We start from the raw sequence: 18,153 nt of genomic DNA, 5'->3' as shown, positions 1-18,153 counted from the left end.
GAAAATGTAGTCTATTTCAGAAGAACAGAATAGGATACTCTGAGTTGTCTTTATATTAGGTCCTGATCTTGCTATGCCAAATGGCTGTGAGCTACACTAGAATTCGGTGGTATTATTTTATATTATTTTATAGTATGAAGAATACAATTGAACAAAGCTGAATCAATTAGAAAGGATCTTTTCTCCAAACGATTTGCGCACATGCAGCTATTCTGTGTTGAGCAAAGAAATACAAAGAAATACATTTGAAGTCAGAAGTTTACATACACTTAGGTTGGAGTCATTGAAACTTGTTTTTCAACCACTCCACAAATTTCTTGTTAACAAACTATAGTTTTGGCAAGTCGGTTAGGACATCTACTTTGCGCATGACACAAGTCATTTTTCCAACAATTGTTTACAGACAGATTCTTTCACTTATAATTCACTGTATCACAATTCCAGTGGGTCAGAAGTTTACATACATTAAGTTGACTGTGCCTTTAAACAGCTTGGAAAATTCCAGAAAATTATGTCATGGCTTTAGAAACTTCTGATAGGCTAATTGACATCATTTTAGTCAATTGGAGGTGTACCTGTGGATATATTTCAAGGCCTACCTTCAAACTCAGTGCCTCTTTGCTTGACATCATGGGAAATCAAGGACGCCTGGCTCTCGACCTTTGCCTCGACCTTTGCTTGACATTGCTCCCAAGTCTGGTTCATCCTTGGGAGCAATTTCCAAACGCCTGAAGGTACCACGTTCATCTATACAAACAATAGTACGCAAGTATAAACACCATGGGACCATGCAGCCGTCTTATCGCTCAGGAAGGAGACGTGTTCTGTCTCCTAGAGATTAACGTACTTTGGTGAGAAAAGTGCAAATCAATGCCAGAACAACAGCAAAGGACCTTGTGAAGATGCCGGAGGAAACCGGTACAAAAGTATCTATATCCACAGTAAAACGAGTCCTATATCGACATAACCTGAAAGGCCGCTCAGCAAGGAAGAAGCCACTGCTCCAAAACCGCCATAAAAAAGCCAGACTACGGTTTGCAACTGCACATAGGGACAAAGATCATACTTTTTGGAGAAATGTCCTCTGGTCTGATGAAACAAAAATATTACTGTTTGGTCATAATGACCATCATTATGTTTGGAGGAAAAAGGGGAGGCTTGCAAGCCAAAGAACACCATCCAAACCGTGAAGCACGGGGGTGGTAGCAACATGTTGTGGGGGTGCTTTGCTGCAGGAGGGACTGGTGTACTTCACAAAATAGATGGCATCATGAGGCAGAAAAATTATGTGGATATATTGAAGCAACATCTCAAGTCATCAGTCAGGAAGTTAAAGCTTGGTCGCAAATGGGTCTTCGAAATGGACAATGACCCTAAGCATACTTCCAAAGTTGTGGCAAAATGGCTTAAGGACAACAAAGTCAAGGTATGGGAGTGGCCATCACAAAGCCCTGACCTCAATCCTATAGAAAATTTGTGGACAGAACTGAAAAAGCATGTGAGCAAGGAGGCATACAAACCTGACTCAGTTACACCAGCTCTATCAGGAGGAATGGGCTAAAATTCACCCAACTTATTGTGGGAAGCTTGTGGAAGGCTACCCGTAACGTTTGACCCAAGTTAAACAATATAAAGGCAATGCTACCAAATACTAATTGAGTGTATGTAAACTTCTGACCCACTGGGAATATGATGAAAGAAATAAAAGCTGAAATAAATCATTCTCTGTACTAATTTTCTGACATGTCACATTCTTAAAATAAAATGGTGATCTTAACTGACCTAAAACAGGGAATTTTTACTGTGATTAAATGTTAGGAATTGTGAAAAACTGAGTTTAAATGTATTTGGCTAAGGTGTATGTAATCTTCCGACTTCACTGTAGGTATTTTTCTTTTTTTCACCCTTTTTCGTGATATCCAATTGGTAATTAGTCTTGTCCCATCACTGCATCTCCCGTACGGACTCGGGAGAGGCAAAGGTCGAGAGCCAGGCGTCCTCCGAAACACGACCCAGCCAAGCCACACTGCTTCTTGACACACTGCTCGCTTAACACGGAAGCCAGCCGCACCAATGTGTCTGAGGAAATATTGTACAAGTGGTGACTGTGTAGGCGTGCATGCGCCTGGCCCACCACAGGAGTCGCTAGATTGCGATGGGATAAGGACATCTCGGCCAGCCAAACCCTCTCCCGGTCACGACCGGCTGCAACAGAACCCAAGTCTCAAGCACTGCAGTGCCTTAGACGGCTGCACCACTCGGAAGGCCCGAGGAATAGGTACTCCTATATGCATAATTTAGAGTTATTAATGTAACTTTTGTTGTTATACAAACGTTGGGCTATATGTTTTGACTCTAAAGATTATTTTTTTTAAAGTCGCTTGAAAGGCATGAGCTCTGCTTTGTTTTTTTGCTAAGGCTGTACACACTTCATCAGTCTCTCATTCACAATTTCACAAGCACTTGATAATGCCTCGAATTTCGTGGCAGCTACCCGTTTGTGTGGCCGTAATGCACCCTAAAACAAAAAGATGCATTTTCCTGCCAGTGGCCGTTGTGCCCTAGACCTGGAGTGCTGCGTTGTGCCCTTCTCCCTAAATGCTTTATGCTATGAAGCACCTCTCACTCACATGGCTCTTCATCACATGATCAGGTCTTTCTCACAGCCAACAAGTGAAGACAGACTTATTGGGGACACAACTGCGTGCATCCTTATCCAATTCCGAGGTGCATATTGAAGATATTGGAAGAACTGTCCACATTTACTTTATCAGCCAACAAGATGAGTAAGCCTAACGAACAGCCAAAGCACTAGCCTGTGTATACTATCCCCCATAGTATAAAAGTTTATCTATTCTGTGTGAGAAATAAATATTCCTAACATAGTCTGGGACAGTTGTGGGTTGCGCGATCCCAAATTAATTCAACCTCTAGCATAAAAAAAAGCTTTTTTAAACAATGTGGCTGACGCAAAAGATCAGAATGTTTAGCTTAAAAAAATTAATAAACTACTTTTAGGCTATTTCTTCACATTATAAGCTCAGCAATGCGCATATGGCAGTAGGCTATAAGTGTGAATGTTCCCTTTGCGGACAACACCATCATCAAAAGTGACCACAAATGATATTCTCCAAACTTGAAACTCACACACTGCTTATTATTGCCAGTTAGGCTCTACACCCCTTGTAAATCAGATTAATGTGGTTAATTTTAAGAAGTTATTTGGGCACTTTAGTTGTGATACAAACCTTACCAAAACAAATACAGTCAACTTAGTGTATGTAAGCTTCTGACCCACTGGAGTTGTGATACAGTGAATAATAAGTGAAATAATCTGTCTGTAAACAATTGTTGGAAAAATTACTTGAGTCATGCACAAAGTAGATGTCCTAACCGACTTTCAAAATGATAGTTTGTTAACAAGAAATTTGTGGAGTGGTTGAAAAACAAGTTTTAATGACTCCAACCTAAGTGTATGTAAACTTCCAACTTCAACTGTATGTATGTATGTATGTATGTATGTATGTATGTATGTATGTATGTATGTATGTATGTATGTATGTATGTATGTATGTATGTATGTATGTATGTATGTATGTATGTATGTATTTTTTTATTTTTAATTTTTTTTATTTCACCTTTATTTAACCAGGTAGGCAAGTTGAGAACAAGTTCTCATTTACAATTGCGACCTGGCCAAGATAAAGCAAAGCAGTTCGACAACATACAAAAACACAGAGTTACACATGGAGTAAAACAACATACAATCAATGATGCAGTAGAAAAAAATAAGACTATATACAATGTGAGCAAATTATGTGAGATAAGGGAGGTAAAGGCAAAAAAGGCCATGGTGGCAAAGTAAATAAAGTATAGCAAGTAAAACACTGGAATGGTAGATTTGTAGTTTGAAGAAAGTTCAAAGTTAAAATATAAATAATATGGTGCAAAGGAGCAAAATAAATAAAATAAATAAATACAGTAGGGGAAGAGGTAGTAGTTTGGGCTAAATTATAGATGGGCTATGTACAGGTGCAGTGATCTGGGAGCTGCTCTGATAGCTGGTGCTTAAAGCTAGTGAGGGAGATAAGTGTTTCCAGTTTCAGAGATTTTTGTAGTTCGTTCCAGTCATTGGCAGCAGAGAACTGGAAGGAGAGACGACCAAAGGAGGAGTTGGTGACAAAACGGATGGCACTGTGATAGACTGCATCCAGTTTGTTGAGTAGGGTATTGGAGGCTATTTTGTAAATGACATCGCCGAAGTCGAGGATTGGTAGGATGGTCAGTTTTACGAGGGTATGTTTGGCAGCATGAGTGAAGGATGCTTTGTTGCGAAATAGGAAGCCAATTCTAGATTTAACTTTGGATTGGAGATGATTGATGTGAGTCTGGAAGGAGAGTTTACAGTCTAACCAGACACCTAGGTATTTGTAGTTGTGCACATATTCTAAGTTAGAACCATCCAGAGAAGTTATGCTGGACAGGCGGGCAGGTGAGGGCAGCGATCGGTTGAAGAGCATGCATTTAGTTTTACTTGTGTTTAGGAGCAGTTGGAGACCACGGAAGGAGTGTTGAATGGCATTGAAGCTCGTCTGGAGGGTTGTTAACACAGTGTCCAAAGAAGGGCCAGAAGTATACAGAATGGTGTCGTCTGCGTAGAGGTGGATCAGAGATTCACCAGCAGCAAGAGCGACATCATTGATGTATACAGAGAAAAGAGTTGGCCCAAGAATTGAACCCTGTGGTACCCCCATAGAGACTGCCAGAGGTCCGGACAACAGGCCCTCCGATTTGACACACTGAACTCTGTCAGAGAAGTAGTTGGTGAACCAGGCGACGCAATCGTTTGAGAAACCAAGGCTATGTATGTATGTATGTATGTATGTATGTATGTATGTATGTATGTATGTATGTATGTATGTATGTATGTATGTATGTATGTATGTATGTATGTATGTATGTATGTATGTATGTAGTACAAGTCAAAAGTTTGGACACACCTACTCATTCAAGGGTTTTTCTTTATGTTTTACTATTTTCTACAATGTAGAATAATAGTGAAGACATACAAATGATGAAATAACACATATGGAATCATGTAGTAACCAAAAAAGTGTTAAACATATATTTTATATTTGAGCGCACTTTTCTTCAAAGTAGCCGCCCTTTGCCTTGATGATAGCTTTGTACGCACTTGGCATTCTTTCAACCAGCTTCATGAGGTAGTCACCTGGAATCCTTTTAAAATGAACAGTTGTGCCTTGTTAAAAGTTCATTTGTGGAATTTCTTTCCTTCTTAATGCGTTTGAGCCAATCAGTTGTGTTGTGACAAGGTACGGGAGGTATACAGAAGATAGCCCTATTTGGTAAAAGACCAAGTCCATATTATGGCAAGAACAGCTTAAATAAGCAAAGAGAAACGACAGTCCATCATTACTTTAAGACATGAAGGTCAGTCAGTACAGAACATTTCAAGAACTTTGAATGTTTCTTCAAGTGCTGTCGCCAAAACCATCAAGCGCTATGATGACACTGGCTCTCATGAGGACCGCCACAGGAAAGGAAGATTGAGATGCATCCAATGCAAAAAACATATCTCTAGCTTAAACTGATGGATTTTGAATATAATTTTTTGATGTTACTTAGATTGACGCACCGGTGCGTCAGTCGACTCTAGGGGGTTAGCATTGAACTTCTCACCTAAAAGTTTCAGTCATACAGAAGTTATAGTTAAATCCGAACTGGTTCTCCAGCAGATTAGTAAAAATGGCTCATCTGCCGATGTCTCACTTCATCATTTGCTGTGAAAGGTGGCAGAGCTAGAGCATGTTTGTCAGTCTAATTGTCAAAGACTCCAGTCACTCAAGTCATAGACTGTTCTCTCTGCTACCGAACGGCAAGCGGAACAGGAGTGCCAAGTCTAAGACTAAAAGGCTCCTTAACAGCTTCTACCCCCAAACCATAAGACTGCTGAACAATTACTTAAATGGCCACCTGGACTATTTACATTGACACGCCCCCCCCCCCCACCCGTTTGTTTTTACACTGCTGCTACTCGCTGTTTATTATCTATGCATTGTCACTTTCCTACCTACAAGTACAAAATAACTCGACTTACCTGTACCCCCACACATTGACTAGGTACCGGTACCCCCTGTATATAGCCTCGTTATACTTACATGAGAGTTCCTCTGTCCAGTGTCTGTGTTCTTTTGCCCATCTTAGTCTTTTATTTTTATTTGCCAGTCTGAGATATTGCTTTTTCTTTGCAACTCTGCCTAGAAGGCCAGCATCCTGGAGTCGCCTCTTCACTGTTGACGTTGAGACTGGTGTTTTGCGGATACTATTTAATGAAGTTGCCAGTTGAGGACTTGTGAGGCGTCTGTTTCTCAAACTAGGCTCAAACTAGACCATTTTGAACCTGTAATCGAACCCACAAGTGCTGATGCTCAAGATACTCAACTAGTCTAATGAAGGCCAATTGTATTGCTTCTTTAATCAGAACAACAGTTTTCAGCTGTGCTAACATAATTGCAAAGTTTTTTTAAATAATGATCAAAATTATCCTCTTAAACTTGGATTAGCTAACACAACGTGCCATTGGAACACAGGAGTGATGGTTGCTGATAATGGGCCTCTGTACGTGTATGTAGATATTCCATAAAAAATCTGCTGTTTTTAACAACAATAGTCATTCACAAATTTGTCTACACTGTATTTCTGATCAATTTGATGTTATTTTAATGGACCAAAAAATTGCTTTTCTTTCAAAAACAAGGACATTTCCAAGTGACCCCAAACTTTTAAATAGTGCATTTGAAAAGTATTCAGACCGCTTGACGTTTTCCACATTTTGTTATGTTACAGCCTTATTCTAAAATTGATTAAATAAAAAAATGTAATCGTCAATCTACACACAATAACCCATAATGACAAAGCAAAAACCGTTTTTTTAGACCCTTTGCTATGAGACTCGAAACTGAGCTCAGGTGTATCCTGTTTCCATTGATCATCTTTGAGCTGTTTCTACAACTTGATTGGAGTACACCTGTAGTAAATTCAATTGATTGGACATGATTTGGATAGGCACACGCGTGTCTATATAAGGTCCCACAGTTGACAGTGCATGTCAGAGCAAAAACAAAGCCATGAGGTCGAAGGAATTGTCCGTAGAGTACCGAGACAGGATTGTGTCGAGTCACAGATCTGGGGAAGGGTCGCAAAACATTTCTGCAGCGTTGAAGGTCCCCAAGAACACAGTGGCCTCCATCATTCTTAAATTGATGAAGTTTGGAACCACCAAGACTCTTCCTAGAGCTGGCTGCCCGGCCAAACTCAGCAATCGGGGGAGAAGGGCCTTGGTCAGGGAAGTGACCAAGAACCTGATGATCACTCTGACAGAGCTCCAGAGTTCCTCTGTGGAGATGGGAGAACCTTCCAGAAAGACAACCATCTCTGCAGCACTCCACCAATCAGGCCTTTATGGTAGAGTGGCCAAACGGAAGCCACTCATTAGTAAAAGGCACATGACAGCCCGCTTGGAGTTAGCCAAAAGGCACCTAAAGGACTCAGACCTTGAAAAACAAGATTCTCTGGTCTGATGAAACCAATATTGAACTCTTTGACCTGAAGGACAAGAATCACGTCTGGTGTATACCGATCACCATCCCTACAGTGAAACATGGTGGTGGCATCATCATGCTTTGGGGACTGGGAGACTAGTCAGGATCAAGGCAAAGATGAATGGAGCAAAGTACAGAGAGATCCTCGATGAAAACCTGCTCCAGAGCACTCAGGATCTGACTGGGGAGAAGGTTCACCTTCCAACAGAACAACGACCCTAAGCACATAGCCAAGACAACGCAGGAGTGGCTTTGGGAAACATCTCTGAATGTCCTTGAGAGAGCCTGGACTTGAACCCGATCGAACATCTCTGGAGAGACCTGAAAATAGCTGTGCAGCAACCCTCCCCATCCAACCTGACAGAGCTTGAGAGGATCTGCAGAGAAGAATGGGAGAAACTCCCAAATACAGGTGTGCCCAGCTTGTAGCATCATACCCAAGAAGAACTGAGTAAAGGGTCTGAATAGTTATGTAATGTGATATTTCCGTTTATTTCTTATTTTTTTGCAATTATTTAAAAATAAAGTGTTTTTTTCTTAATCATTATGACGTATTGTGTGTAGATTGATGAGTGGAAAAAAACTTTAATCAATTTTAGAATAGGGCTGTAATGTAACTAAATGTGGAAAAAGTAAAGGGGTCGGAATACTTTCCGAATGCACTGTATAATATGGGGAATTGGAAATGATGCATAAAATTACATTGATAGAACCCACAATCTTTCTGTAACATTAAATCTACCCCCTAAAAAAATACAAATAAAGTTTTCCTCTAGGATTTTGCCTGTGCTTAGCTCTTTTCTGTTTCTTTTTATCCCCCCCCCCCCCCCCAAAAAAAAAGAATCCCTAGTCCATGCCAATGACAAGTATACCCATAACATGATGCAGCCACCATGTTTTGGAAAATGTTTCTTCTGTACAGGCCTCCTTCTTTTCACTCTGTCATTTATGTTAGAATTGTAGCATAACTACAATGTTGTTAATCCATCCTCAGTTATCTCCTATCACAGCCATTAACATTAAACTCTGTTACTTTTTTTAAATCACCATGGCCTCATGGTGAAATCCCTGAGCGGTTTCCAGTTTCACTGAGCGGTTTCCCGCAATTGAGTTAGGAAGGGAGCCTGTATCTTTGTAGTAAATGCGTGTATTGATACACCATCCAAAGTGTAATTAATAACTGCACCATGCTCAAATGAATTTTCAATGTATGCTTTTCCCCCCTTCTTTTCAAACCATTGGAAAACCTCCCTGGTCTTTGTGGTTGAATCTGTGCTTGAAATTCACTACTTGACTGAGTGATAATTGTATGGGGTAGTCATTTAAAAATGATGTTAAACAATATTATCCATGCAACATATTATGTGACTTCAGACTGTAACACAACAAAATGTGTACACATCATTGGGTAAAACTAGCGATCTACCAGACCGATCACGACTGCGTTTACAGTTTCATACTCTCATTCTCAAAGATTGAAACGTGAATACCGATATGTGTAGGCTACGTTTGACTATTCTATCTACCGTGGTGCGTAATTTACGCAATTTATAATGGCGTCTGTGCAAGAGAAAAATGAAAAATGAAGCGGAGAAGAAGTCTGTTGTAGAAATTGATAGCCTTTTACACGGGTTCCCACACTGGACTGTGACCGTCTTTCTGAGTTTCTGGTTCACTTTTTTTTTTTATCCCAACATGATGAAGATCAAATCGAATCAAACGCGGATATATGACGGGGATGGCTACAAGAAACGCGCCGCCTGTCTATGCTTCAGGAACGAGAGTGAGGAGGAGGTAAATCCGAGGCTAGGAGTGTGGAGGTTGAACGGGCCTTTTGGAGAACAGGTTGCCAGCCGGTAGTCTGTAGTCTGGTGGGGTAGCTATTTCGAATGTAGAGAATAGGCTACTTGTCAGCTAAAGCATATGCTTGTTTGGTGGCAACATCGCCTGCGGTTAACATGTTATTGGATTTTTTTTAAGTACAATTTTAAAATTTACATTAACCTCAACTGTAGAGGCCTAGGCTGAATACATTAAAGTTGAATAACTTTATTTTCCCAGAGTTGCCAAATTAGTTTATTATGCAATGCAGGGTCTGTTAGCTCTGAGCCATTGCATTACTTTCAAAAGTATTCATACCCCTTGACTTTTTCCACATTTTGTTACATTACAGCGTTAATCTAAAATGGGTTAAATTGTTCCCCCCCCCTCATCGATCTACACACAATACCCCATAATGACAAAGCAAAAACAAATTTATTAGAAATAAAAAACAAATATCACAATTACATAAGTATTCAGACCCTTTACTCTGTCCTTTTTGGAAGCACCTTTGGAAGTGATTACAGCCTCAAGTCTTCTTGGGTATGACGCAACAAGCTTGGCACTCAGTCTGAGGTCCTGAGTGCTCTGAAGCAGGTTTCTATCAAGGATCTCTCTGTACTTTGCTCCGTTCATAATTTCCTCGATCCTGACTAGTCGCCCAGTCCCTGCCACTGAAAAACATCCCCACAGCATGATGCTGCCACCCCCATGCTTCACCGTAGCATTCAGGCCAAAGACCTCGATCTTGGTTTCATCAGACCAGAGAATCTTGTTTCTCATGGTCTGAGAGTCCTTTAGGTGCCTTTTGGCAAACTCCAAGCGGGCTGTCATATGCCTTTTACTGAGGAGTGGCTTCTGTCTGGCCACTTAACCATGGCCTGAGTGGTGGAGTGCTGCAGAGATGGTTGTCCTTCTGGAAGGTTCTCCCATATCCACAGAGAAACTCTGGAGCTCTGTCAGAATGACCATTGGGTTCTTGGTCACCTCCCAGACCAAGGCCCTTCTCCCTTGATTGCCAGCTCTGGGAAAAGTTTTGGTGGTTCCAAACTTCTTCCATTTAAGAATTATGAAGGCCACTGTGGGGACCATCAACGCTGCTGAATTTTTTGGGGACACTTCCCCAGATCTGTGCCTTGACACAATCTTATCTCGAAGCTCTACGGACTATTCCTTTGACCTCACTGCTTGGTTTTTGCTCTGACATGCACTGTCAACTGTGGGACCTTATATAGACAGTTGTGTGCCTTTCTAAATCATGTCCAAATAACTGAATTTACCACCGATGGACTCCAATCAAGTTGTAGAAACATCTCAAGGATGATCAACGGAAACAGGATGCACCTGTGCTCAATTTCGAGTGTCATATCAAAGGGTCTGAATACTTATGTAAATAAGTTTCAGTTTTTTTTTATTTTTAATACATTTGCTAAATGTTTTCGCTTTGTCATGATGGGGTATTGTGTATAGATTGATGAGGAAAATGTTGTATTTAATACATTTTAAAATAAGGCTGTAACATAACAACATGTGGAAAAAGTCAAGGGGTCTGAATACTTTCTGAATGGACTATATTTACTATTATTCTACTATTATTTTTACATTGTAGAATAATAGACATCAAAACTATTCAATAAAACATATATTTTAGATTCTTCAAAGTAGCTACCCTTTCTTTGCCTTGATGACAACTTTGAACACTCTTGGCATTCCCTCAACCAGCTTCACCTGAAATGCTTTTCCAACAGTCTTGAAGGACTTCCCTTGTTGGCTGCTTGTTGGCTGCTTTTCCTTCACTCTGTGGTCCAACTCATCCCAAACCATCTCAATTGGGTTGAGGTCGGGTGATTGTGGAGGCCTGGTCATCTGATGCAGCACTCCATCACTCTCCTTCTTGCTCAAATAGTCCTTACACACCTTGGAGGTGTGTTTTGGGTCATTGTCCTGTTGGAAAACAAATGATAGTCCCACTAAGCGCAAACCAGATGGGATGGCGTATTGCTGCAGAATGCTGTAGTAGCCATGCTGGTTAAGTGTACCTTGAATTCTAAATAAATCACTGACAGTGTGACCAGCAAAGCACCCCACACCATCACTCCTCCTCCTCCATGCTTCACGGTGGGAACCACACATGCGGAGATCATCCGTTCACCTACTCTGCGTCTCACAGAGACACTGCGGTTGGAACCAAAAATCTAAAATTTGGACTCATCAGACCAAAAGACAGATTTCCATTGCTTGTGTTTCTTGGCCCAAGTAAGTCTCTTCTTATTATTGGTGTCCTTTAGTAGTGGTTTCTTTGCAGAAATTTGACCACGAAGGCCTGATTCACACAGTCTCCTCTTGAATAGTTGATGTTGAGATGTGTCTGTTACTTGAACTCTGTGAAGAATTTATTTGGGCTGCAATTTCTGATCCTGGTAACTGTAATGAAATTATCGTCTGCAGCAGAGGTAACTCTGGGTCTTCCTTTCCTGTGGCGGACCTCATGAGAGCCAGTGTCATCATAGCTCTTGATGGTTTTGGCGAGTGCACTTGAAAAAACATTCAAAGTTCTTGAAATGTTCTGTACCGACTAACCTTCATGTCTTAAAGTTATGATGGACTGTCATTTCTCTTTGCTTATTTGAGCTGTTCTTGCCATAATATGGACTTGGTCTTTTACCAAATTGGGATTTCTTCTGTATACCCCCCTACCTTGTCACAACACAACTGATTGGCTCAAACGCATTAAGAAGGAAAGAAATTCCACAAATGAACTTTTAACAAGGCACAACTCTTAAATTAAATGCATTCCAGGTGACTACCTCATGAAGCTGGTTTTGAGAACACCAAGTGCGTGCAAAGCTGTCATCAAGGAAAACGGTGGCTACTTTGAAGAATCTAAAATGTAAAATATATATTGATATTGTTTAACACTTTTTTGGTTACTACATGATTCCATATGTGTTATTTCATAGTTTTGATGTCTTTACTATTATTCTACAATATAGAAAATAGTACAAATAAAGAAAAAACCCTTGAATGAGTAGGTGTGTCCAAACTTTTGACTGGTACTGTGTGTATATATATATATATATATATCCTCCTAATATTGTACAGTCTGTGTGTCGCTTCATTGGCCTGGGCTATTGCTTGTTTGAATTCAAGACCAGATTGATCTGTTTGTCAGTGTCGGAGTAGCCACTCATTTCGGTCATTTGTGTGGGATTAAAAAAAGATTGAGCTAATGTCTTCTATCATGTAAATTACGTAGAATTGCATGAAATTCGTTTTTTAAAGGGTCATTTTTTTCTATTAAAAAAGCATAGCCCCAGGGCTTATGATTTCTTAATCTGGCCCTGCCTGCAGGTGTTGTTGGTTAGTAGTAGCCGGACTCAAGACAAGTGGATTGTTCCTGGTGGAGGAATGGAGCCGGAGGAAGAGCCCAACGTGGCTGCTGTTCGAGAGGTGTGTGAAGAGGTAGGCTGAATTACTTGTCAACTTCATTTGTGCATTCAGAGTTTTTATTATGCAAGGAGCTCATTGAAAGTATCATTTCACTTCTGCACAGTTGCCCTTTGAAAGGTTTGTAAAGGGTAAAGGCCTGTATAGACTGGTATAGACAGGTAATTACACTTGTATAACGTGTTTATTAATTAATAATCTGAATTCCCCCAAAATACTCTGTCCCTGAGCATAATTTTGTTAATAGAAAGGTTACTCTCATGCTAAATTGTTGCCTAAAGTTCTTAGAGGGTATATACGGTATTTGAACTGAAGCTAACCTTTTCTGTTGAACAAATGGGATAATTACATCTTTAAACATTTACATTTTAGTAATTTAGACACTGTTAGACACTCTTATACAGAGCAATTTACAGCTAGTGCGTTCATCTTAAGATAGCTAGGTGGGACAACCAAATATCTCAGTAAATACATTTTTCTGAAATAAAGTAGCTATCAGCAAAGGCAGTGCTAGTGGGGTGGGGGAGGTCAAGTTGAGTGTTAGTTCACGAAAGGCCATTTTTTTATTATTTTGTTTTTGGGGGCGCAAGGGGGTTTCTGTGGGATTATTTAAGATACTCTTTAAAGAGGTAGGGTTCAGGTAGGGTTTCAGATCTTCTAGTCTTAAGTCTATTGGTTTTCCATGAACTGTATTCAGCCTCATTTGTGAGTTCCTTGTGGTCAATGTTGAGCTCATTTGTTAGTGAAACACAATCTGATGTATTGTTGTCTTGGCCAAATGTTCTTGCAGGGTTTTGTTGATGTACTAATTTTACACTAGTTGACTTAGGAGCCCTTATTTCAGCTCTGAAAAATCTAAATGTTCTTCTATGTAAGCTATTCACTGAATGGGTTGAGGAGCCTCTTGATTGAGAGTCCATGTTTATAAATAGAGTAAAACTGTAACCTGAGGAAGAAAGTACTGCAATGACACCATGTTAATAGGAGCTGATCCCTCCTCCCTATCCTCCATGACGTTACCCCCGCACTGTGACTGAAAATGGCAGCAATTCTCAGAACCCCCAGGTCTCATCGGGTGAAAATGTGAAAACATTGCAGTGTCCTGCTTTTACTAAGAATCGTTATTCAAGGTTTAATCTGCTGTTTCATTCCTACTGAACATGTTGTCTTTCCAGGCTGGTGTCAAAGGGACATTGGGGCGACTACTAGGAATCTTCGAGGTGAGCTGAAAAAGTTTGTGTTTTTCCATGTCTTTGTGTTGCTTGTCTTTACATTTGGGGTGGGAGGGACTGCTAGTTTATTTCCACTGTTTGCCTCCTAACCTTGAGCACTAACAATTTCTCTTTATTTCCTCTTTCTCAGAACACAGACAGGAAGCACAGAACATATGTCTATGTCCTAATGGTTACAGAGATGTTAGAAGACTGGGAGGACTCTGTGAATATTGGTACATTGTTTTTTGTGGTGTTTGTGAAAGCTGTGATGACTGGAAAACTATTTTGTGATGAGTGATCAAATTGATTAATCGGCAACAGATTGACCAGCTGATCATAATAGATGCTACAACTGCTGCTACTACTACTACTACTACTACTACTACTACTACTACTACTACTACTACTACTACTGTTGTAGATCCTTCATAGGCATTTCAATCCTGAGTTAAACTAGACTTAACCTGTTTTTGTAGCCCCCTTTCTAACTTCGCTCGTTGTCCCTCTGTTGACAGGTAGAAAAAGGGAATGGTTTAAGACAGATGATGCCAGCAGAGTGCTGCAGTGCCACAAGCCTGTGCAGGCCTCGTACTTTGAGGCCCTACAACAGGGCTGCCTGAGCGGCAACATGACACCCCTGGTGGCCACAATAGGGGGAGGAGACCACTCCCCTACCTACAACATCAACCATAACTCTAGATCGAGTATAAGATAACTAAAACACAGAAAATCCTGGAGAATTCTCCACATCTTTTTCTTACTTAATCCTGCTCCTCCTCCTACTACTACTTATTTTTTAAACTTCAAAACATCAACAGAAATGTTTGCCTTGACAGCCTTTTTTGTGGTGCCAGAGTGGAGGTACAGACTTGAAGTGTTGGGCGAAGAAGATATAATACTTTGTAATTTGAATGTTTTTTTTCTTGATTTTTATTAATAATTGCATGATGTATTCCCAAACTCTTCCTCCTTTTCCTCTGTCCCTCATTCCTCTCTGTCATAAATGTGAGGTTTGTTGAATGCAACTCTCTGCTGTGGTGATGTAAAGTATTGGTATGCTATGTGTTTACCATTTAGTTGCCACATTTAGTTGCCATATGGCAGTCATAAGAATGACATAACCTCTCACCATGTACCGTGACAGATCGTTAGTCTAAGAGTTAAGAGTTATACACATTTTCTGTAGTTTGTTTTCTTTTCATATCTTTTCTAATCATCTAAAAATACATTTATTTGGTTAATGGTTAGATGGGCTTGTTGGAAAGTTTCCTGTTTTGTATGTGTGGTAAAGGTACATGGGTGTGTCTTGTGTGATGTAATCTGTAGGAATAGAATTATCTGGTACAAAACGGGCTCCATTGTGACGATAGCACAAGCTTTGGTGATTTGAGAGAGAAGTTTTGATAAGGGGGCTGACATAAAAAAAAGCTCCCATAGTAACTTTGGCTTTTGCTATCACACTAGGGCACATCTAACCCGAACATTGAAATGTAAATAATCTGCACGTCTTGTTGTCAGTCTAGACTATAAAGATAATATATTGATTGGTTTTATAATTAAATGACCAGAAAAACAGAGAATTATGCATGTTATCTGATCCTCAGGGGAAAGGAACAAGAACCCAAACTAGTTTTTTGGTGCAGGAGACGTGCTCTTGCAGAGTTTTTGAATCATGTTGTGCATCAGGAGGTGGGTAGTAATGTCATTAGGTGTTGTTTAATGTGCTTGAATAGTAAGGCTAATTTAAAATGGCACTTGGAAGATTATGCCACTGCTGGATAACGTGTGTGTCATACTCTGGACCCCACTAAAATTGAGGTCTTCATGGTTTTCACTTGATAATTCTATATCCATTTACTTTGTTGTTAATATTCATATTTATTTTCGAATGGTATGATGGTGGTTGATTGCATATGACGGACGTTTTTCAGTCTGTACTAATCTCTCGGTGTGTGTATTGATGTAAGGTGAGGGCTGTTGATTGATTGGTGTGTGTGTGTGATGCAGGAAGAGATGTTGTACAACAGGAGATGCAATACCAAGGTAAATCACCTGCACGTTTTGGTGAGGGCAAATGTATGCTCATGTGAATCCATCAATTCTAAATTGTATTCTAACAAATGTTTACACTGTGATATAATTCTGAATTTTCCCTTAAATGAACACTGGACTTTTGTTTTTATGTTAGCTATATTTGTTTTGTTAGGTTTTTGTTGTTTCTTGAAAGGCACTTTTAAATAGGTCTTAATATATTATTTCTCTACTTTAGGTATGTTCATCATTGGTTGTTGAAATTGATAATTTAAATCAATGAAATGCCATTGATCTGATGAATGGATGGATGCTGATAAGTCTCAGAACCATAGTGATTCTGTCCCAGTCAAGAATTGTGAACAAGAATAACTGGGATTGGTAGATATGTTAATGTTCTATAGCCTATGTCAATGCAGAGACCAACTCTCCACTACTGGCCCTGGAGTTTGGTACTGTTGTTTGCTTGTCTCCCTGGCCCATGAAAATTGATGTGTAGATTCTACTTCACACTGTACTTTGCCCTGATGGGCTAGTAGGTATGTGCCAATTTCAACAATGACGTTTTATAAAATCTTGTTTCAGGACCCCAACCCTCCGAAGAAAAAACTATGTAAGCTATCATGTAACTGATTGGCTCTGGCAGAACTGGCATAAGATTTCTCAACTGAGCATAATTTAGGGCACAAAGAATGAGAATATTCTATTCTTGCTGAGCTGGATTGTGCCAAACCTACCCATTGACCCAACTGATCTGGCACAAAGTGCTGTTAAGTTAGTTCTCAGCCTTATTCATCTCCTCTGGCAATGTTTTTAAGTTTTACACAACAGCCTAGTCCTAAACTTGAAATGGCCCTAGACCTGTGGTATATTGGGCCCTCAGTTGGCTAGCTTTGCTTACTTTGATGGATGCATTGCATTTCCTTTTTAGCTGTTTATGCAACATTTATGTACTAGTAACTGCCTGGTGAGGTTTTAGATTTTCCTTTCCTCTTTTTTTACGTGGAACCTGAACATAGGGAATATGTGGTGTTTTTTTACTTGTAAAAATAGAAAAGGTCAGGCCTACTCATGGTAGACCTAAGATAGTCATACAATATTGCACCAGGACGTAATGACTGTAAAGACACTCCAGTTGAATGCATTCAGTTGTACAACTGACTAGGTATCCCCCTTACTTTCTTATAAGTACATACATGGCTTTATTTCTCACTATATGACCAGTAGGGATTGGCAATTTCAGTATGCCCCATGTTGTTTGTCTGTGAGTCCTGGGGTGTGTTCAGTTGGCTTTAACGTTTGCACTGAACGACACGTTTCCCCCAAAACGGTGTGCACAGTTCAACAGCCTTTGAGGTAGGTCATACTGAACCCAACCGTGTCATGAGATTTTGTGATGGCGCCATCTAGTGGTTATGGGTCATCTAACTAGGTGATGGCAGTCTGGGTAAAATGTTCCTGTTCTTGATGACTTCAGTTTACTGGTAAGTTTAATGGTTTTAACAGCATATAAAGCAAATCCAATGATGAAATATGTATCTTTCGTGATGACTGATGTAAACTGAAAAATTGTCAGATCCAAATCATTACATGCAATGGTCCAATCAGGGGCAATTGAAATACACATATCACTGATTTCTTCTTCAATGGGGAATTACAGAACAAAATGTGAAGACTGAAGATTGTAAAACAATTCTGCCAATTAATAAAACACCCAGAGTTCCCTTTTCTTTGGGTTTCTTTGTATTTTCTTGTTGACTCCAGTTGGAGAAATATGTTCGTCAACTCCTCTAGATTAAAAATAAAAGTTGTCTCATTACCACTTACAAATTCAAGTGTATCACAGGAGGCCACTAAGGGGAGGACGACTCATAACAATGGCCGGAACAGAGCGAATGGAATGGCATCAAACACCTGGATACCATTCCATTACCACAAGCTCATCTTCCCCAATTAAGGTGCCACCAACCTCCTGTGAAGTGTATATATCTTATGATCACCATCCAATGCAATTAGAA

The 18,153-nt window shown here is 40.0% G+C and overlaps 1 protein-coding gene across 2 annotated transcripts; it reads left to right on the top strand.

Moving 5' to 3' along the window:
- Positions 1–9,135: 9,135 nt before the first annotated feature.
- LOC106567294 (diphosphoinositol polyphosphate phosphohydrolase 1) lies at positions 9,136–17,865 on the top strand. Of its 2 annotated transcripts, none has more exons than XM_045693161.2 (5): positions 9,136–9,416; positions 12,795–12,893; positions 14,066–14,110; positions 14,253–14,337; positions 14,620–17,865. In XM_045693161.2, the coding sequence occupies exons 1-5, from the start codon at positions 9,198–9,200 to the stop codon at positions 14,817–14,819; spliced, it is 648 nt and encodes a 215-aa protein (XP_045549117.1). In that variant the 5' UTR covers positions 9,136–9,197; the 3' UTR covers positions 14,820–17,865. The 2 variants fall into 2 exon arrangements, with proteins under 2 accessions (XP_045549117.1, XP_013991911.1); XM_014136436.3 differs by having other exon boundaries at positions 12,795–12,905.
- Positions 17,866–18,153: the final 288 nt, after the last annotated feature.

This window comes from Salmo salar, chromosome 13 (assembly GCF_965601325.2).
Source record: "Salmo salar chromosome 13, fSalSal1, whole genome shotgun sequence".
Lineage (NCBI taxonomy): Eukaryota > Metazoa > Chordata > Actinopteri > Salmoniformes > Salmonidae > Salmo > Salmo salar.
This window is presented reverse-complemented; position numbering and strand designations above follow the sequence as displayed.

Coding starts and splice junctions, on each gene's coding strand:
- LOC106567294 (XM_014136436.3), top strand. CDS start 9,198: ATGAAAAATGAAGCGGAGAAGAAGTCTGTTGTAGAAATTGATAGCCTT. Junction 9,417..12,794: donor GGAACGAGAGTGAGGAGGAG/GTAAATCCGAGG, acceptor CCCTGCCTGCAG/GTGTTGTTGGTTAGTAGTAG. Junction 12,906..14,065: donor TTCGAGAGGTGTGTGAAGAG/GTAGGCTGAATT, acceptor TTGTCTTTCCAG/GCTGGTGTCAAAGGGACATT.